This window comes from Mus caroli, unplaced genomic scaffold (genome assembly GCF_978045245.1).
Source record: "Mus caroli unplaced genomic scaffold, Mus_caroli_1 scaffold_16, whole genome shotgun sequence".
Taxonomy (NCBI): Eukaryota; Metazoa; Chordata; class Mammalia; order Rodentia; family Muridae; genus Mus; species Mus caroli.
The window spans coordinates 24,637,915-24,658,847 of NW_028227271.1; the positions used below are offsets into that span (position 1 = coordinate 24,637,915).

Here is a 20,933-nt window from a genome sequence, read left to right on the forward strand (position 1 = left end):
GGACAGGAGACAAGACTCAGCCTCCAGTCTGCCGGCCTCCATTCTCCGAGGCGGTAGAAATGAGCCTAGAGGTCTCAAGGAACCCAGCAGTTCCACAATTTTGTAAAGTAAGTATGGCCAAGTTTGTGCGGCTTGGCAGTGCGCAGGGATGGCGAGCCAAAGAAAGCAATCTAGGAGTTGGGTGGCACCGGCGGCCTAGCCCAGCCTGCCCTCCCCGGGGTTTGCAAAGCCTCGCCTGTCAAACCCACCGCTTCTGCAGTGGCGGACCCGGGTGAGGCACCCATTTTCATGGTGGCTAAGGTCCAAGGCGCCCACCTCAAAAAGGACTCTGGGAAGGTGTGGCCTCTGCGTTAGCCGTCAACTACGGCCAGAGGAAAAGGTGCCAACCCTTTGTTCGGAAAATAGCACCTCAGTACGAAACGCGGGAAACACAGGGTGTCTTTTAGACCAGCCAGGCTGTTGCCCGCTGAAAAAGAGCGACACGACGCACCCAACATGGCTGCGGCGCCAGCGCGGCGAAAAGCGACGAGAAAGAAATGGCGCCGGGGCGTGTGGCCAGCTTGGGGCACACGGCGTTGGGACGAGGGGGCCAAGGCCAACCAAGAAAGCAGCCTCAAGACTCTCCGGGTTCTACTGCCTAGAGACCCGGAAGTCTGACCAAGGCAACATGGAGTGCGACCATTATGTCTGCACAAGGCCGGCCTCAAGCGCCGGGTTGAGCTCGGAATGCCGGGAAAAGTCCATTCTCGAAACAGAATGCGCTACGAAGACTGCGCTGCCCCGCAATAGTGGGCGGGCCAACGACGCCAACAATGTGACGTCGTGCCGACGGCTTGCCCCACCCCCAGCCAACGTTCTAGAGCTGGCGGCGCGAGAACGCTACGCCGGTTGCGCACACTGCCTTGTTTAAGGTGGGCCGACCAGGGACCCCATCTCCGTCATCGACGTAAAACGGTTCCGAGAATGTCCGTGGCGTCGCGCGGAGCCCTCCAGGCGCTGTTTACGTAGCGTCTGGGCCGTGCGTAGCGTTAAGTTGGAGCGGTCTCCGCGGCCGCCGCCATTTTGTGCAGTTGCTGGGAAGGAAGGGAGACGCCTCAACCGTGGCACCGCCCGGTTTGAGCGGGACCAGACCTCCCGACTGTCCTAACAACCCCGATTCTCTGAGTTGTGCTCCCGTCTCCGACGAGAGAGGCGGCGACGGTGGCGTCTGCGACGGGAGACAGCGCGTCGGAGCGAGACAGCGCCGCGCCTGCCGCCGCCCCAACAGCGGAGGCGCCGCCGCCGCCATCGGTCATCACTAGACCCGAGCCGCAGGCCCTCCCGAGCTCGGTCATCCGTGCCCCACTCCCAGATCTTTATCCGTTTGGGACCATGCGTGGAGGCGGCTTTGGGGATCGGGATCGTGACAGGGACCGTGGAGGGTAAGGGGGAGGTGCGGGCGGGGGGCGGGGTGGCCCGCAGAGCCCCGAGGCTCGCGCCGTACAATGGCGGCGGCGCGCAGGCCTCAGGCTCGGGCGGACTCCTCTGCGGACCGCGGTCCTGGCTCGGAAGAGAGGCCAGCCTTGTCGCCTCTCTTGGCCCGCTCGCTGATCATTTGATCCCTGCAGGCCGGCCGCAGTGTCTGTCTGTCTGGGGGAAGAATCCGGATGCTCAAGTTTTAATCTAGGAAAAGCTGCCTGAGATCGTTTCCTTTCCGCTATGTTAGCCATCCCTGTTAGAGAGGGACTGGAGTCAAAAAGGCATTTTTTGATTTTAAACTAGGTTTTACTCCCTTTATGTTATATTTTGGTTAAGTGGAATCAGATTGGAATGGGAAGTGCTGGAGTTGCTTTCCAAAAGATCCAAGTTGGGAGAGCCAGGAGGGCGGGTGACTTTTTTTTTTTAATTGCCTTTTAAAGATACTGTTGACTTTGAAGCCTAAGCTATATATTTCTTAATTCATTAAGATAGGAAGGTTTTGGTGGTGTGTTGCTAGAGGACGCCTTGAATGTGTGTCTTGGAATCAATACATCAAAAAGCTCTGTGCCAGCACTGTTTCTGACACCTACAGAGTGGAAACAATTTACATCTAGATAAACTCTGGGCGCTTTTTATTTGGATACAATGAAAACTTGGCTGGTTGTGGTGGCACATGGACTCAGGAGTCAGAGACAGGTGGATCTCCGAGTTCAAAGCCAGTCTGGTCTGCATAGTGAGTTCCAGGACTACATAGTGAGACCCTACCTCGAAGGAAAAAAAAAAGTCTTTGAAACTAACAAAGCTGTTGAAATCAAGAGAACTCCTTGAGGTGGCACACCCTGCACTAGAGGCTGAGTCAGGCTTGGAGTTCAAAGCTAGCCTGGGCTACACAGATCAGAACAAGAGAACAGTTAGCAGAGTTCAAAGTGAGGGCAGTGGTAGGAAAAAAAAAATCAGAATAAGCCTTGTAAAGGAATCATAATTGTAGAAGCTTTATTCTCCTAGGTCATTATTCAAGATCCAAGCAGTTTGGGATTGTAGCAAGCACAGTGGAAGTAACACATAGGAGCCACATTATTATCCTCATTAGATTTAGGCTTAAAACCTCCTAAAGATTGGGTTTTGGCCATTCTTACAGATTGAAAACAAAAGAAAACTGGTTATTTCTAGAAGTGTTTCCGACTTGTATCAGTTGCTTCATTTGCAAGTGGGGTAAAGAAGTCAAATGAGAAGGCCTGGCTCACTGTAGTATTGCACTGAAAAGCCTGAGACCTTTTAAAGGTCTTGGTGGGTCTACTCAATTGAATATTTTTCTTTCTAGTTGTGCTGGTTTAGCAGTGGTATTAATAAGTCACCCAAATTCTGGCTACTAAATGTAGATACCCAATTAATTCCAGTAAAATTTCTGGCCATAATCACTGCAGGGTGGGTTTGTCTCAGGGCCATGAAGCTTAGTCTAACGGTTGTCCTGGAATGTGTCCTCAGTGTCCCAAGTTCAGAAGCACAGGTGTAGGCCACCACACCAGGCTCTAACAGAAGAGGGGATTACCTTGTGGGGTTTCCTGCTACCTCTCCCAATATTGGCAGGTCTTGAAATGAAATTCTTTAAAATAACTTGAAATTTCTCCAATTTTCTAGTGGTTTACAGGAAATAAGGAAATGAGATCTTGCAGAGCATGGTGGCTCATGCCTTTAATCCCAGCACTCTGGAAACAGAGAAAGAGAGGCCTCCAGCACAGCCAAGGCGATATATAAAGAAACCCTGTCTCGAAAAACAAAAGAAAAAAAGGAAATGAGATTTTGGGTTTTTTTTACAGCCCCGTACTTACAATAGATTAAGACAAAGAGATTATATTAGGATTGTAGTTTCTAATTTGTTATATCTTAGGTTTGGCAAGTGGCTATATCTATATTGTTTAGCTTAGCTGTTTGTTGTATCTAAAAGGGTATCTAAAAGACAAGGCTTATTTAAATCTGAGGGGGGTTTGTTTTGACACAAGTTCTCATAGACCAGACTGCCCTTGAACTCTGACCTTGCCCCCAGCTTTCATGTGCTAGGACTACCCGTTATTCAATACCATGTCTAGCTTTGAATCTTATTTAAAAAACAAAACAAATAAAAATACCCGTAACCTACATTGATGGGGTTTTTGTTTTGTTTTCTCTCTGTAACTAAATAGTATTATTTAACCCTAGTGTGGTGACTCACATTTATAATTCCAGTGTTTAGGAGGCTGAGGCAGGAGGATTTCGTAAAGATGAAGGCTGGAAAGGAAAGGATTACACAACTTTCTACTCTGGCTCTTTCTTTAGTAAACTAAACACACTAGACCCTGATGTCCCAGTAGTTTGCTTTGTAGATTAGCAGAGAAGTTTTTGCCCCCAGCATAAGTGGGGAAATTGGCTAAGAAGTAAATTTGAAGGACTTCCTTGAAGTCCGTTTTTCTCGCTGTCCACAGTCTTGGTCTTGTGGTTTAAAGAGAACCACTTCTCTGCAAGAGCAGAGACCCTTAGTTTTTATTGTATCCAGAATCGCTAGTGCCAATTACAACTATACTTAGTATAAAGTCGGTATCAGTCACTTTGTCGATAAATTAGGTGGGAAACTGAGGTGGGAGGAATTCTGTTCTTTTCCTGTCACATGGGATGGGTATTAACAAATCTACATTTTCTGGTGTCTCTAGGTTTGGAGCAAGAGGTGGTAGTGGGCTTCCCCCTAAGAAGTTTGGTAATCCTGGGGAGCGGTTACGAAAAAAGAAGTGGGATTTGAGTGAACTCCCTAAATTTGAGAAGAATTTTTATGTTGAACATCCAGAAGTAGCAAGACTGACTCCGGTAAGAAGGGGGAGGGGGGGGTGAGTGTTTAAATATAGGATAATACTCCAAGTGTTGTTTTATATTATGGCAGATCTTTTTAATGTGTTGTGGGTTTGCTTGTTTTGTTTTTCTGTGGGGGTATTTTTTTGTTTGTTTTCTGAGACAGGGTTTCTCTTGTGTGTTCCTTTGATGTCCTGGAACTCACTTTGTAGACCAGGCTGGCTTCAAGCTCAGAGATCCCTCTGTGTCTGTCTCCCGAGTACTAGGACTAAAGAATTGCATCACCATGCCTTGCCTCTTTGTCTTTTGTAGGATGGAATTATTGTTTTTTTTTGTTTGTTTGTTTGTTTTTTCGAGACAGGGTTTCTCTGTATAGCCCTGGCTGTCCTGGAACTCACTTTGTAGACCAGGCTGGCCTCGAACTCAGAAATCCGCCTGCCTCTGCCTCCCAAGTGCTGGGATTAAAGGCGTGCGCCACCACGCCTGGCGCTAGGATGGAATTATTGTATTTGTAGAACAGTCCACTGTAGATCCAGGCTGGTCTTGAACTTGCTGTCCTGCTACTTTAGCTCCAGGCTGCAGGGGTCTTTGGGCAGCCATACTTTGTGTCTTCCTTCTTGGCCAAACGCTGAGCTTTGTCCATGAAGACAGGTGCTCAGCCACATGACGCTAGTTTTCTTTTAGCAGCTCTGCTCTCCAGCCTAGCACCATAACTGACTTCACATTGTGTATTCATGTGCTTTTAACCAAACCACCTGATGCTGTATTCTACCCAAGAATATTACTTACCCAGGAAAATGATATAATAGAGCAATTTGGCCCAAGTTCTGTCTCAATAGGTAACCCTGGCTGGTCTGGAACCTGTTTTGTAGACCAGGTTAGGTTTGAATTTGAGGTTATCCTTCTAGCTGCTGTGCAGGGTGACAAAGCACCACCTAGCCTGGCTAGGAATTACTCTGGAGGGTTTTCTTCTCTTAGTCGTGTGCATCACAAACTTGGATTCATGCAAAAAGCATTAGCCTGTATCACTGCGATCCTAAAGAGTCTGAATTGAGAGCTCTTATTGTCTTCATTCTTCTCTCACACAGTATGAAGTTGATGAGCTACGGCGGAAGAAAGAGATTACAGTGAGAGGGGGAGATGTTTGTCCAAAACCTGTCTTTGCCTTCCATCATGCTAACTTTCCACGTAAGTGCTGTTTAATCCTGCATTACGTAAGATGCATAAAGGATTGGAAAGGCTTAGGATTTTGTCTAAAAGACAAATAGAAACTTTTATATAGAAAGATAGTAGCCAATTGGTGGTGGCAGTACATGCCTTAGATCCCAGCACTCCAGGAGGCAGAGGCAGGCAGATTTCCTGAGTTCCAGGACAGCCAGGGCTACACAGAGAACGGAGTCTTTTTTTTTTTTTTTTTTTTTTTTAAGACGAAGAAGAAGAAAAAGATAGTAATTTAGATGGAGCCAGTCAGGTGGGAGAGAGTGTTTGGACTACTTGAGTTCAAATTTTGGAAACCAAATAAACATGAAAAAAAGGACATAGATCGACACTGGCACACAACCAAGATAATAAAGTCCAAAAAACTTATTATTTTCTTTTTTTTTTTAAGATTTATTTATTTTTTTTTTAATTTTTAATATTTTTATTACATATTTTCCTCAATTACATTTCCAATGCTATCCCAAAAGTCCCCCATAGCGCCCCCCACTTCCCTACCCACCCATTCCCATTCTTTTGGCCCTGGCATTCCCCTATATTGGGGCATATAAAGTTTGCAAGTCCAATGGGCCTCTCTTTCCATTGATGGCCGACTAGGTCATCTTTCGATACATATGCAGCTAGAGACAAGAGCTCCGGGGTTCTGGTTAGTACATCATGTTGTTCCAACAATAGGGTTGCAGATCCCTTTAGCTCCTTGGGTACTTTCTCTAGCTTCTCCATTGGGAGCCCTGTGATACATCCAATAGCTGACTGTGAACATCCACTCCTGTGTTTGCTAGGCCCCGGCATCGTCTCAAGATTTATTTATTTATTTATTATATGTAAGTACATTGAAGCTGTCTTCAGACACTCCAGAAGAGGGAGTCAGATCTCATTATGGATGGTTGTGAGCCACCATGTGGTTGCTGGGATTTGAACTCCGGACTTTCAGATGAGCAGTCGGGTGCTCTTACCTACTGAGCCATCTCACCAGCCCTTCTTTCTATTTTTTAAGATAAAGACTCACTATATAGATCAGACTGTCCTGGAGCTCAAAGATCTACCTGCCTCTGCACCCCAAGTGCTGGGATTAAAGTTGTGTGCCACCTCACCTGGCTTTGAATAGTAATTTTCTATATTCCAATGTTTTAGAATGCTGATTATTAGTATTGATAGATATCATGTTGCACAAATTTTTGTGTTTTAAAAGATTATTTCTATGGAGTGAGGTTCCTGGGGAGTCCAGAAGAAGGCATCAGATTGTCTGAAGTTGGAATTCCAGGCAGTTGGTGGGTCTTGGGTTCTCTGCAGGAACAGCAAGCACTCTTAAACACTTTGAAGTATCTCCTCAGCCTCTGCTTTGTTTTTAATGCCAAAACTTTTACTAGCATTTTATTTATTTATTTATTTATTTATTTATTTATTTTTTGGTTTTGGTTTTGATTTTTCGAGACAGGGTTTCTCTGTATAGCCCTGGCTGTCCTGGAACTCACTTTGTAGACCAGGCTGGCCTCGAACTCAGAAATCCACCTGCCTCTGCCTCCCGAGTGCTGGCATTAAAGGCGTGCGCCACCACGCCCAGCTTGCCCTAGCATTTTAAAATACAGCAGAACATTGCTTCTTGGATATAGTAGGAACTTTGGGAACAATAAATGAGCCATGACCCGGTGTGTTAGGATAGTGTTGGGTAGTGTCGGGCTGGCCGGAGAATAGGTTTACAGTTCTCGGAGAAAAAGCAAATTAAGTCTTACCATCCGTAACTGCTACTTTTAAAGACTTCATATAGCCGGGAGTGGTGGCACACACCTTTAATCCCAGTGCTTGGGAGGCAGAGGCAGGCGGATCTCTGAGTTCGAGGACAGCCAGGGCTACACAGAGAAACCCTGTCTTGAAAAAAAAAAAAAGAGAGAGAGAGAGACTTCCTATGCACCCTTAGTTTACTCGTAAAGGTGGTGATGTGTTCACTTTCTTACAGAGTATGTGATGGATGTGCTGATGGATCAGCACTTTACAGAACCAACTCCCATTCAGTGCCAGGGATTTCCTTTGGCTCTTAGTGGCAGGGATATGGTTGGCATTGCACAGACTGGCTCTGGGAAGACATTGGCGGTAGGTACCAAGTATTTGACATATAACTTCTTTTGTTCTAGTTGGCTTACATTTTCTCAGTTCTTGGGGGGTGGCGGTTTGTTGGTTTCTCCCGAGACAGGGTTTCTCTGTGTACTTCTGGCTGTTGTTCGGTAGACCAGTGTAGCCTTGAGCTCAGAACCACCTACCTGCCCCCTTCCAAGTGCTGGATTAAAGGCGTGCCACCATGCCTGCCTCACATTTCCTTAGTTCTTAAACTTGTAGTTAAAGCACTGTGAGCAAGCAGGGCATGGTGAGACCTACTTTTAATCCTAGCACTAGGGAGGCAGAGGCAGGTGCATGGATTTCTGGGGCCAGCTTGGTCTCTGTAGTGAGTTCCAGGATAGCCAGAGAGTGCTACATAGTGAAACACTTTCTTTCTCCAAAGAAAAAAACAAAGAATTTCAGCTATATACTTAGATTGCACTGGAGTATGGTAATTGTTCGATTTTCCCCTTTCCCATTAAGGCATTGTTAATGACTGATTGACTTGTACCCGTTAGCCTAATGGCCTAGGTTTGTATGACAAGTTGGTTCTCATTCCTCCCCAGTATTTGCTGCCTGCGATTGTTCATATAAACCACCAGCCATACTTGGAAAGAGGAGATGGTCCAATTGTAAGTGTGTTACCATTTGTAATTTTTCAGAATAGCCATTTTTAATGATGGTTGCATTTTAGGCCCTGTGCCCAATTTAATTCTTTTTTTTTATGGGTCATCTCTCTAGCCCCTGCCCTTATTCAGTTCTCAGCACTTTTCTCCCAAAGTAGAGGTGGTACTGGCCTGTCTTATTTGGAATTAAATGAATTGCCCAAAATTGTGCAGCAAAAAAATAGGAATTTGAGGCATTCTTGCTCTTTTCTGTTTGTGATCTGGTTTATGTCCTGTGTGTTCTAGACAGTAATCCCACTGCTGAGCTCCACGTCTCTGAGCTGAGCCAGCCTGCCAACCAGTGTTTGCAGCAGATAGAAGTGCAGTTCTTGGTTGTGGGCTTTAGTTTTTGGTACTAGGGGTTGAATTTAGGGCCTGATGCATGCTAGGTAAATATTCAACCACTGGAGTATTCGTCCCTCAAACAATTCTAAATTACTCATTTTTATTAGGTTAACTTACTTTTCTGAAGGGAGTAGGTACATACATGCCACCTTCTTTTGTATAAGACAGAATAACTTGTAAGGGTCAATTCTTTCCACCATATGGGGCTCATGATCAGGTTGCCAAATTAGGGGATTAGAGGTTGATAGGCAGAGAGTTTTTTTAAGACTCTTTTTTCTTTTTCTTTTTTAAAGTAAGATTATACAAGGTGTAAATCAACCTTAAGTGGGTCAGCACATCAGAGTGAGTCAGGTGGGAAGTGCTAGTGTCCGTTCACTTCTGAGTAGTGAATATGTTCTCATAAGCCAGTGTGCCTGCCCCACGGTTGATACTAAAAGATAATAAGGGGAAATTAAACTACCTTTGGATTCTTAGGGTGGTTGGGATTTTGGGGTTTTATTAAAGTTGGGGTGGCTGCCTCAGGGTTATTTGCTTCCCCTCCCCCCTTGTTTCAGTGTCTAGTGCTGGCTCCTACCAGAGAGCTTGCGCAGCAGGTGCAGCAGGTGGCTGATGATTATGGAAAATGCTCTAGGTTGAAGAGTACATGCATTTACGGAGGTGCTCCTAAAGGTCCCCAGATTCGAGACTTGGAAAGAGGTAAAAAGAATTTTCATGCTTGCCAATTTCTATAAATGAAAATGAACATTGGGTTCTTGTGAGAAAATTTCAGTTTTTTCAATAGTGTAGAAATTCTTGGGATTGTGGTTCTATTAGATATTTTGTTGAAGGAAATTTGTAACTAGAGACTTAATGTACTGCTTGTGACCTGACCCCCTTCCATCATGCTCTTTGGATACGTACTGTAAGTTTAGCAATTGCTGTAACATTGAATGCAGCCACTAGGGCTGGGGCTTCCTAGTTACTGTGTGCTGAGGTTTGGATATTGTATAAGAAAGGGTTCTTCATGGACTAGAGTTTTTGTTGTTATTGTTGCTTTATAGGTGTTGAGATTTGCATAGCCACTCCTGGGCGCCTAATAGATTTCCTGGAGTCAGGAAAGACAAACCTTCGCCGATGTACTTACCTTGTGTTGGATGAGGCTGACCGGATGCTTGATATGGGCTTTGAGCCCCAGATCCGTAAAATTGTTGATCAAATCAGGGTTTGTAAACCTGATCACTATATTTATACCTCTTTGTTCCTTAATATAGTTCCTTAATCTAAAGGAAAGCCTTCATTTCTTGATAGCCTGACCGGCAGACACTGATGTGGAGTGCAACCTGGCCGAAGGAAGTGAGGCAGCTTGCAGAGGATTTCCTGCGGGACTACACCCAGATCAATGTGGGCAATCTGGAGCTGAGTGCCAACCACAACATCCTACAGATTGTAGATGTCTGTATGGAGAGTGAAAAAGACCACAAGTATGGAAAGAGACTTCATAGCATAAAATATAATTATTAGTAAAATTAATATTAAGTTTGGTTTATATTTGAGACAGGGCCACACTGAGTATCCTATGGTTGTCCTCAAACTCATGATCTCCCCTTCCTCAGCCTCCTAAGTGCTAGGATTACAGTTGTATTGCAACCGCTGAGAAAGTCAGGGGGATCTTTCATTTTATTTATTTCGGAGGTTGAAACTGTCTTAAATTGGAACATTGTCTTTGTTGATCTTGGGTCCTTGTATTTGCATCGGGCTTTTTAATGCCAGCAAGTGGGCTTAAGATTGACCTCTTAGTGCCTCCATTTCTCATTCCTCAGAAATGAGTAATAGCAAGGATATCAGATCTGCTTTGAGTCTAGTATGAATTAGTTAGAATGAAATTATATTGATTTTCTTGAGACAGAATCTCTGTATCCTTGGCGGGCCTAGAGCTCACAGTGTAACAGAAGGAATCTTTGAGTCTCTGCCTCCCCTGTGCTGAGATTTTAGGCTTATGCTGCCAAACTTGGTTTATGTGTTGCTGGGGATTGATCCTACCTAGGTCATCATTCATGCTAGACAAATACTGTGACCACAGCCTGAAGTCACTTGTGTTGTTTGTTTGTTTGTTTTCCTGCACTGTGCCCATAAAGGGAATACAAGAATTCAGATCCCTTGGGGCTAGAATTTGAGGTGGTTGTAAGCCACTCAGTGGGTGCCCAGCCCGCCAGAGGCAGGCAGTTCAATGACAGCCAGGGCCACACAGAAAAATCCTGTCTTGAAAAACAAACAAAAAGTTTGAGCTCTTTTTTTTCCCCTTCCTTTTTGGAGTAGAGGATTCTTACTATGTATGTAGCTAAGGTTGATCTTGGCACTCTCCATCCTGCTTGAGCCTCCCAAGTGATACTGGGATTGTAGACCCAGCCATTCACACTCTTCAGTGTGTGCCTGTGGGAGTGAATGTTATCTCTGTGCTTGATGTAAAGGAAGATCTCTTCTGGGTGATGATTGCATTGTTGGTAATCTTGTCAGATTGATCCAGCTGATGGAGGAAATCATGGCGGAAAAGGAAAATAAGACTATAATATTTGTGGAGACAAAGAGGCGCTGTGATGACCTCACTCGAAGAATGCGCAGAGATGGGTGAGTGCAGCATCTGGATAGCTTTTTGCCAGCAGTTCTCAATATAGGTCGTGGTCTCTTAGGGATCGGGAATGTTGAAAGACCCTTTCACAGAGGTCGAATATCCTGCATATTAGATATTTAAATTACAATTCATAATAATAACAAAAGTACAGTTAATGATGTAACAGTGAGATAATTGTGTGGTTGGGGTCAGCACATGAGGAACTGTAGTAAAGGGTGGTAGCAGTATGCAGGCTGGGAGCCACTGCTTTGCTCAGGCAGTTTCCAAATGATGCTGTGTGGGTGTCTTTTACCCACCCTGGTGGATAATTGTGTGCGTGTGTAAATGAGCACAGTCGCTTAAAGAACTTGATGAGAATTTGTACTAATATTTCTTTTGTAAAGATCTCTAACATATAATATTCTTCTGATAGTTGGCCTGCTATGTGTATCCATGGAGACAAGAGTCAACCAGAAAGAGATTGGGTACTTAATGGTAAGAACAAAACTGAGCTGCTACTTTTTTTTTGAGATAGGATTTCACCGTGTGAATCAGGCAGGCCTTGAACTCAAAGAAATCCACCTGCCTCTGCGTCCCAGGTGTTATCTGGGAATAAAAGTGTGTGCTACTATGCCTAACACAATAAAGGCTTTTGACAACTGTCATCTTAGCCACTGCATGTGTGCCTCCCCCCAACCAATTTATAAAGGACCAGATAATTAGATTAGTTTGAGAATGGTTTCTACAAAAACAAGTGCTCATAGATGGTATTGTACATATGACCTGGGTGCATCTCCAACAACAGCTTTATTTGCAAAAATACGTATTGTACTAGATTTTATTTGTAGACCAAATTTCACTCAGCCTTGTTCTAGTTAATTGAACTCTAGATATTTTCAGTACATCTCCAGAGTTCTTGAAAGTCCATAATCTTCAGATGACAGGAGCTGTGGAGATGGCTCGGCCATAAGAGCATGACCTGCTCCTTGAAGGCCCCATCACCTATGCTGGTGGCTTACAGCACCTGTCATCCTACCTCCAATGGGGGTGTAACAGGCACACAGAAACATTAAGCTGCTATTTATTTGTTTCTGAGGCACAGTTTCCCCCCCCCCCCAAAAAAAAAAAGAAAAAACAGGGTTTCTCTGTGTAGCCCTGGCTGTCCTGGAACTCACTCTATAGACCAGGCTGGCCTCGAACTCAGAAATCTGCCTGCCTCTGCCTCCCAAGTGCTGGGATTAAAGGCATGCACCACCATTCACTGCCCAGCTGCACAGTTTTTTAAAAATGCTTAAAATACTTTTCTTTGATTAAAATGGGTGTGGTATATGATATTTCAAGGTACAGAGCCAATGTTCTGAGAGGTGTGTCTTGGGTGGGTGGGGAGGTCATTTTCCTTTGGTCCGTGTCATTTACAGATGTTCTTTAGCCTCAGTTCCTTAACTTGGCACCTTTCTGTTTTTCTTCCAGAGTTCCGATCTGGAAAGGCTCCTATCCTCATTGCCACGGATGTAGCCTCCCGTGGGCTAGGTTTGTATAGATAGGTGTCTCTATCAGTGCTTTGTGTGTCTTTTGGTTTAAAAAAAATTTTTTTGTCATGTCAGATTTGCAATTGTATGTACATGAGTCTAGTTAAAAGAGGGTATAAGTGTGATTTTTTTTTTCCCTCCCTGCAACTTTCTTTTAACCTTCATGGGGGTTTTATTATTATTTTGGGTTTTCTGTGGTTCCCACCCCGTTTATTTTCAAAGTTCCGTCTGGCTCCTAGCAGTCTTTGGTCTGTAGCAAGGCTTAGACATGACTATTAAATTACAGTTTTATGGCTGGATAGAAGGAGCCTAATTAGACCTAGCCATCAGAAGCTGGTTTCTTGAGTTTTCCCTTACACTAGTCTGTTTACTGTAGAAACAGGGAGGCCACTTCCATGAACATTCACTCAAAGGGGTTTTGAATGCTCTCTATATAATGTCATTCTATTCAGTCTGCATTGCCCAGTATTACTTCAGTAATATGATTGTCAGTTATCCTTCCCTTTACCCATCGTTTGGCCTTAGACATGTTTTCCTGTTTAGAACTTGATCTGAAGATAATCTGAAGTTTTCAACTCCTGCTTTAAAATACATACAGATAGCCAGCCTGTGACACGCTGACCCAGAATGTTTACATTTATAAGGATTATCTGAGCTGGGTGTGGTAATACACACCTTTGATCCCCACACTTGGGAGACAGAGGCATGGTTTCTTTAGTTTGAGGCAAACCTGGTATGCATAGTGAGTTGTAGACCAGCCAGGGCTACTTTGCTCGGCTCTGTCTCCAGAAAAAGATTTCTTACAGCTAGGCATGGTAGTATATGCCTGTAAATTCCAGCACTTGGAAACCTTAGGCAAGAGATTCATTTGTTTGAGGGCAACCTAGGTTATATAGCAGGGTCTTGTTTTAGAGAGCTGGGGTGATTTCTGTTGGGAGGGAACCATTATTGATGTGTTTAATTTCCTGCTGAGTAAGGTGAGAAGTACCAAGTTTCCCTGTGCAATTTAACATAGAGATGATAAGTACTGAAATGAGTTCAGCAGTGATGGAGCCTTTTTATCCATTCGATTTAACTCCTCCTTCAGAGGTAGTGACCTGCAGCCATGGTGGGAAGTTGTCTCTTCCTTCTGAGGTCATCTCTGGGTCTGTGCCCTTAGAACCAGGGCCTGGGAGAGGAGGCAGAAGCCTGAAAGCAATTTACATAAAAGCTTTCAGTAATGGTGGTTTTTAAAACAGGCTTGCTATGTGCTGGTAGCTTCTTTGTGCATCTTGCCTAGACAATTAAAAATTTGTTCTGTCCTTTTGCATATTTTAAACAAAATCAATTGGCTACCATTAGAATAACTTAGACTCTTCATCCCACCCTCCCTCATTCAAGTGAGGGAGAGGGAAGGTGCCCGAGTCTGTTTCTTGTTACTCAACATCAGTGCTTGTTTTGGGCCCCTTTGTTTGCTGCCTTGTAAAAATCAAAAGGAGGGAGAAAACCCACCACAAATGGCAGAATTCTGACCAAGGTCCTCCAAGATCCTGGAAAGTGAAGGCTTCTACCTCATAGACAGGGGTGCTATTTTCAGCTGAGTCACCAGGCCTTTTTTCACTTCTGTGGAGCGATGGTCTCTTAAATGATCCCTTCAGGTAAGTTCTTTGACTCCCATAGTTCCTAATAGTCATCTTCAGGTGACCACTGTTCCCTTTCCACTGGGATACTTTTTATTTTGCTTTTTTCTTTTTTTTTTTCTTTTTCTTTTTTTTCTTTTTTTTGTTTAAACTACACACTGTTGAACTAAAAGTATTGAATTTATTTCATTTTGTTTTTTAACAGAAGCTTTGATATCAACTGCAGATCACTCAGTACATGACTGAGGCAAATCTCCATTGGCCCGAAGCCACTCTAGATGAGCCTGCTGACTCTCCCAGTTAGTGAGTGGAGTTTCAGGCCATGGCATAGGGCTTTCCAAACCACATGTTCTCCCAGGCCAGGGGCCAAACATGTAACTTTCCATTTCTTACCCTGCTACAGCATCGTCTATAAAGACAGCAAGATAATATTGTGGCAGTGCACCAGTAACCTCAGGGCAGCCTGGGCTGGAGAAACCAGATTCTAGGCTTGCTCTTAGGTGGCCTTCAGTCAGCTGTGCACACACAGGACACCCTTCTAGTATGAAGAACTTTTGCACCGTGTCCACCCCTTATCGAGCCCCTCCAGAAGTACTCCCAGCTGTTAGCCTCTGAAGCCCCAGTGCTTGCTGCTTGGAAAGCACGCTTCCGTGCGTCCAGTGCAGTAACTCAGCGTGCTCTGTGTGCATGGCCACTCAGTGCGAGTGACTGCGGAGCATTAGTGAAGCTTGAAGAAGTGCTCATGGAATTAACCCCCACCCGCCCCACCCTTCCATCCTTGCCCCGTTATATTTTTTTCTTTGTGGCATCAACGACCCAAGCCGGAGACTCAAGCTGCCCCCTGTGATAAGTGCCTTCTCGTCTTTCTGGTGTGATTCAGGACTTTAGGGGTCAGTAAAGACTGAGGAGCCTTTATCGTAATAAGAAACAGACAAAATGCCCCTACTTCACATGCCCCTAACAACAGCTGAATTTTTTTTAAAATCATCTCCCCTTTACCCCTGAAATTAATCCAGTCTGGGCAATAGATGCAGTCTGACCCTTTGGATGTAACTTTTTTTTTTTTTTTTAATTTTTCTACAATCACCCCAATTACCTTGGGGAGGCGTTGGAGGACCTGAAATTTTTACCTGAACCCAGGTTCTCCGGCGCTTGGCAACCAAATGGGGCTACAGAGAAGCATCTAAGCCAGTTCACAGAGCGAGCGTGTGTGGGGACTTCTCACTGCCACGGACCCTTGATGCATGCTCCCCGCGCTCCAGTGGTCCCGTGTCAGAAGGCGGAGTTTTCGAAAGGAGGCCGCCAAATATAAAAGGCAAAGAGACGGGATCGGCTGCAGCGGTTTCCCAAAGGAGGAGGGAGTGTGCATCGGTCTGGTAACAAACAGAGAATGTTTTTTAATTATTTCTATCACAGAAATCTGTGTTTTATCTAGGATATTTTCGGAATATTCTTTGTAAAATGCAGATTTTTTTCCACCAAAAATTAGGATTCTGTTACTAAATTTGCTTGTTAAGTAGGTTAAAAAAAACTACATTTAGCTGAAAGCATTACACTAACGTTTGCATACTTGTGAGTTTTAGGGGTTACTCAGCCCAACTCCTAGCCATGTACAGAATATTATATGTGTGTCTCAAGGTTTCATGGTTTTCCCCACAGTCTTTGGCTATTGAATCTTCAGGTCACATAGACAATCTGATTGTTGATACAAGTACTAAGTTTCCAATAACCTTGAGTTGAGTGGAAAAAAACCTCATTTGAGAAGCTGGGCTTGGCAGTAGAGTGAAATTTTAGTGTAATGTGTTCTTGTGATTGAAAAGGGAAAGGTAATCTGGGTGTTTACACAAAGCAAAATAGGTGTGTATTTTGGCTTTGGTTTGCTTTTTAAATACAAGAGCAAGACAGAACCTAACTGTTGAGTCTGAGGATGTAGTGAGTAGATGAAGTGCCTTTCCGTGCTGCTCTGTGACTGGTCTGAAGGTAAGTTGGTTGTATTGTTGGTAGACTGTGCCAGACTTCTCCCAACAGAGTAAAAGGGATTTGGCCCTGCACTTTAATGGTGGTTACTGAGTTCTTCTACATTCTAGCTTCGAAAGGGGGCACTAGAATTTGTCAGTCTGAACTCTGGTCTCAGTGTAGCTCCTGTCAGCATACCATTACAGAAGCGGCAGGAGTTTGGGGTATTGGAGGGAGCTCCCCTAGGGTAATAACAAACCAAGATGCAGGGCCTGCCTGTGTCCTGAGTGGCACTGATCCTCTTTTACTCTGTTGGGATGAGTTTTTTTGTACCTACTCAGGGCGGTTACTAACTTCATCTTCTCCCCTCTTGCTGTCATCTGCATTCGTGCTCTCCACCTCTTGGCATGTCTTTACCTTCTCTTTCTCTGCCACATCAACCTACACAATGTCTCCTCATTGACGTGGAAGATGTGGAAGATGTCAAGTTTGTCATCAACTACGATTATCCAAACAGCTCAGAGGATTATGTTCACCGTATTGGCCGAACGGCCCGCAGCACCAACAAGGGCACTGCCTATACTTTTTTTACCCCGGGCAACCTGAAGCAGGCTAGAGAGCTGATCAAAGTATTGGAAGAGGCCAATCAAGCCATCAATCCAAAATTGATGCAGCTTGTGGACCACAGAGGTGGCGGCGGCGGAGGGGGTAAGGGTAAGTCCTGGAATTTTCCAGGTACGGCCAAGGACTTGTAACACTAATTGTGCCATGTTTTCTGCTGGGTTTTCTTTGTTGGTGAGTTTTTAGTTTTCCTTTTTGTTTGTTTTGTTTGGATATGACAACGCTCTTGTTTGGAGTTGGAGAGAAATTTGTGGCTTTGAATGACCTCATTTTAAGTTAAAAAGTAAGTCTGGTCATTGTGTTACTGTTAGAACCCAATGTTTTTGTAGTTGAGGATTTAAGACCCATTATTTATTTAAATTTGGGGTTACATGGTACATGTCCAAAACTAAACTAGTAGTACATGCCTGTGAATCTTTTAGTTTGGTTTTTATTCTTTTAAGACGGGGTTTTTTTTTTCTGTGTAGCCCTGGCTGTTCTGGAACTCACTTTTTAGACCAGGCTTTTCTCAAACTCATAAGTCCACCTGACACTGCTGGCAAGGGCATTGCTGTCCAGCCAAGCCTGGGTTTGTTTCCCTTTTTTTGTTTTGTTTTGTTCTTGTTTTTTTTTTTTTTGAGACGGGGTTTTTCTGTCTAGCCCTGGCTGTCCTGGAACTCACTTTGTAGACCAGACTGGTCTCGAACTCAGAAATCCGCCCACCTCTGTCTCCTGAGTGCCGAGATTAAAGGCGCACGCCACCACCGCCCAGCGGGTTTGTTTCTTTTATTTATTTGCTTGTTTTATGTATATGAGTATCTACTTGAATGCCAGAAGAGGACATTGGATCCCATTACAGATGGTTGTGAGCCACCATGTGGCTGCTGGGAATTGAACTCAGGCCCTCTAGAGTCAGTCAGCTCAGTCAGTGCTTTACTGAGCCATTTCTCCAGCCCCAAGCCTATGTCTCTTAACACATGGAGGTAAGGCTAGGTATGTTATCTTTTTGGGACTTCTTGAGCTTCATAGCTAGACCCTGTCTCTTAAAATTTTAACATAGATAGATAGCTAAACTTGATACCTTTGGAGAACTTGGTAATTTCATCTCATTTCATAGCATACAGTTGATCTACAGCTGTGTGGTACGCTCAGGTTAAGTTTGGTTTTGTTATCAAGAAGTATTAACTTAGAGACCAGCATTACAAAGGAAGAAGATGTGCTGAGTATTTCTGTGCCCCTTTATGTTCAGTTTGTTGGGATCACATACTCGGCATTTTCTTCCCACTAGGAGGCCGCTCTCGATACCGGACTACTTCTTCAGCCAACAATCCCAATCTGATGTATCAGGACGAGTGTGACCGGAGGCTTCGAGGGGTCAAGGATGGTGGCCGGAGAGATTCTACAAGCTACAGGGATCGTAGTGAAACCGATAGAGCCAGTTATGCTAATGGCAGTGGCTATGGAAGCCCGAATTCTGCCTTTGGGGCACAAGCAGGCCAATACACCTATGCTCAAGGCACCTATGGGGCAGCTGCCTATGGCACCAGTGGCTACACGGCGCAGGAGTATGCTGCTGGCACTTACGGGGCGAGCAGCACTGCCTCAGCAGGGAGGAGCTCTCAGAGCTCCAGCCAGCAGTTTAGTGGGATAGGCCGATCTGGGCAGCAGCCACAGCCACTGATGTCACAGCAGTTTGCACAGCCTCCAGGAGCTACCAATATGATAGGCTACATGGGGCAGACTGCTTACCAGTACCCTCCCCCTCCTCCTCCCCCTCCTCCATCTCGCAAATGAAACTGCATGGCAGGAGTGACTCGTGCAGATGAATTACACATCTAAAAGAACACTGTCTTTTACCCTTCTAGACCTTTTCATTTTTATTTTTTCTTTTCCCAACCATTATGGTTTATCTTTTTTTAATGCAGATAGTTAAAATTTCACTGCCAGGTTTCTTCTGCCCACCCAAAAGATCCAGTCTATAATTACAGATTTTGTAAGAAAAAATATATATATACACATAAGTGACTGGAAAGGATTAATTTCTTTCCCCCAGCTTAATGCATGTTGAGGATATTGAGCTATTTTTCATCTTAAAGGTATTAGGCACTTTTGTTGGAGCCTGTTTATCTTTGGGAGGGTGGATAGGGAAGGATGGACTGCTCTGCAGGAAGTGGTATCTGTTCTGTAGACTGTTCTCCTTATGGGAGGAGCCAAGAGGGGTTTCCATGCACACTGCCCATGGTGGGTTTAAGTTACTGAAGTTAGATTACTCAGGCCTGATGAATTTTTAAGACTGCTTTGTTGGTCATTTGGCTGATGGCTTATTATGTGCATTCAACAGTTAAAAATTCCTAATTGGTTCTGTCATCGTGCCCCCCCCACTTGTTCCTGCAGTTATTAAATATTAACCAGGTTAGTGTTGAGTTAGAAATTACATTTCTGAGTTTAAGCGTTGTCTTTTTAAGTTTAAGAAACTATAAAGGATTGTTTTTACTAGGTAGAATGGCATCTCGGTAGAGGCTGCCTGGGTTTTTTATCCCCACATAACCAGGGGCCATCTGAAAGTCATTTTCTAGCCAGATCAGCTACTGAGCGGTAAACATCAGCGCTCAGCAGAGCCTTCCGAGCAGCATTTAGAAAGCACCTTTGGGAATGATGGACTGCAAGTGAGTGGGCGGATCTTCCTCTTAAACAGTATTCTTAGAGTAGGATTGACCTCATGGGCTGCTCTGCCCACTTGGCCAGGCTTTCCTGAGCAGGACTGCTAAAGAGCTTGCCTCCTCGCAGCCTGTTCTCTGAGGTGCTTTCTAACAGCTGGAGGCACTTGTCCTGGGCTTTCCTTTGCCCTCAGTTTTTCACAGGTAGGTAGTAGCCATGGAGGACTGAAGCCCAGGCTCTCCTTACTCTCTGGAGTGTGAAAGTGTGGGTGAGCTCGTCTCACCCCTTTATTAAATGCTTCTGGAACTTGGAAGAGCAGCAGATGAAGTTGGAAAGAAAATTCTGCTCTTATCATTAAACAGGACAGGAGAGCAGATGCCCCAGCACCTCTAGTAGACGGTAGTGGTGGGGCTTGTGTGGCTGTTACCTGGGCTGCTCTTTCATTCATTCGAGGGAGGAGGCTCCACTGCATTCTTTGGCTGTGCCCTGAGGGTGCCTGGTCCTTTATACAGTAACAGTCAATTTTGAGGGGCTCAAAAATAGGATTCAGTGTGTAACATAACAGGTAGGTTGTCAGCATGCTTGGCATTCTTCTGTTTTCCTTACCGTCTCACAGACTATGAAGCTGAGGGGGATGGTAGGCACAGATGTGTGGCAACCCTGCTCTGTGCTCTGAAACCAAAGTGTGTCCTGTCTTGTCTGTCTCTCACCCTGCCAAAAGCAAGTGTCTAATCACTGACGCTGACCAGCCTGTTACAGATACTTTCTACAACCAAATTCAGATTTATTTTTTATTAAGCATTATACCATGGGCTGTCCTGTGCTCCTGTCGCTCTTCAAAAACACCCCTTGTATTCCTGCCTCCGGGGATGACGCAGTAGCTGGGTTGCTTAACCTCCCCTCTCCGGAGAGCAGAGGCGTAATCCAGATAAGTAGCAGATGTCATACTTCATAAGCTCTTGGCCTGGGTACAGCAGAAAACTAGCAGTTTTCCTACTTGGCGCAAGTGACTTGTGCCTCCTTGTCTGTCCTTTGTCAGCACAGGTGCAGGCAAACCCTTCCAGCTGGGTTAATTGCCATTTATGGTTTACTCACTTAGGGAAAGGGCTTAGGTGTTAGGCTATGGGCTGCTTCTCCCTAACCATCCATTGTGCAGACTTCTCATCTAAAAAGGTTGGTGGCTTTTGCTTGGGATCAGTGCTCTGCTAACGCCCTTGCTGGTCTCTCCACACATTCCTGTCATTGAGACTTGAATTGTAGGTGTGATGTTATGCACAGGATGCTCAGAGCTATGTTACTACTATTCTTAGTTTGTAAATTGTCCTTTTGATACCATCTTGTTTTCTTTTGTAGGTATAAATAAACACTTGACAATAAAGGTGTGAAC

General features: G+C 44.7%; 1 protein-coding gene across 2 annotated transcripts; it reads left to right on the top strand.

The window, feature by feature from the left end:
* Positions 1-903: 903 nt before the first annotated feature.
* Ddx17 (DEAD-box helicase 17) lies at positions 904-20,924 on the top strand. Of its 2 annotated transcripts, none has more exons than XM_021184113.3 (13): positions 904-1,421; positions 4,143-4,293; positions 5,364-5,463; positions 7,451-7,584; positions 8,154-8,219; positions 9,152-9,293; positions 9,638-9,798; positions 9,885-10,057; positions 11,091-11,201; positions 11,618-11,679; positions 12,655-12,714; positions 16,760-17,002; positions 18,177-20,924. In XM_021184113.3, the coding sequence occupies exons 1-13, from the start codon at positions 1,372-1,374 to the stop codon at positions 18,680-18,682; spliced, it is 1,959 nt and encodes a 652-aa protein (XP_021039772.1). In that variant the 5' UTR covers positions 904-1,371; the 3' UTR covers positions 18,683-20,924. The 2 variants fall into 2 exon arrangements, with proteins under 2 accessions (XP_021039772.1, XP_021039773.1); XM_021184114.3 differs by having other exon boundaries at positions 16,760-16,996.
* Positions 20,925-20,933: the final 9 nt, after the last annotated feature.

Excerpts from the sequence above, each read along its gene's own strand:
- Ddx17 (XM_021184113.3), top strand. The coding sequence starts at position 1,372 with ATGCGTGGAGGCGGCTTTGGGGATCGGGATCGTGACAGGGACCGTGGA. Across the intron at positions 11,680-12,654 it reads AAGAGATTGGGTACTTAATG|AGTTCCGATCTGGAAAGGCT; the intron begins GTAAGAACAAAA and ends TTTTTCTTCCAG. Across the intron at positions 17,003-18,176 it reads CGGCGGCGGAGGGGGTAAGG|GAGGCCGCTCTCGATACCGG; the intron begins GTAAGTCCTGGA and ends TCTTCCCACTAG.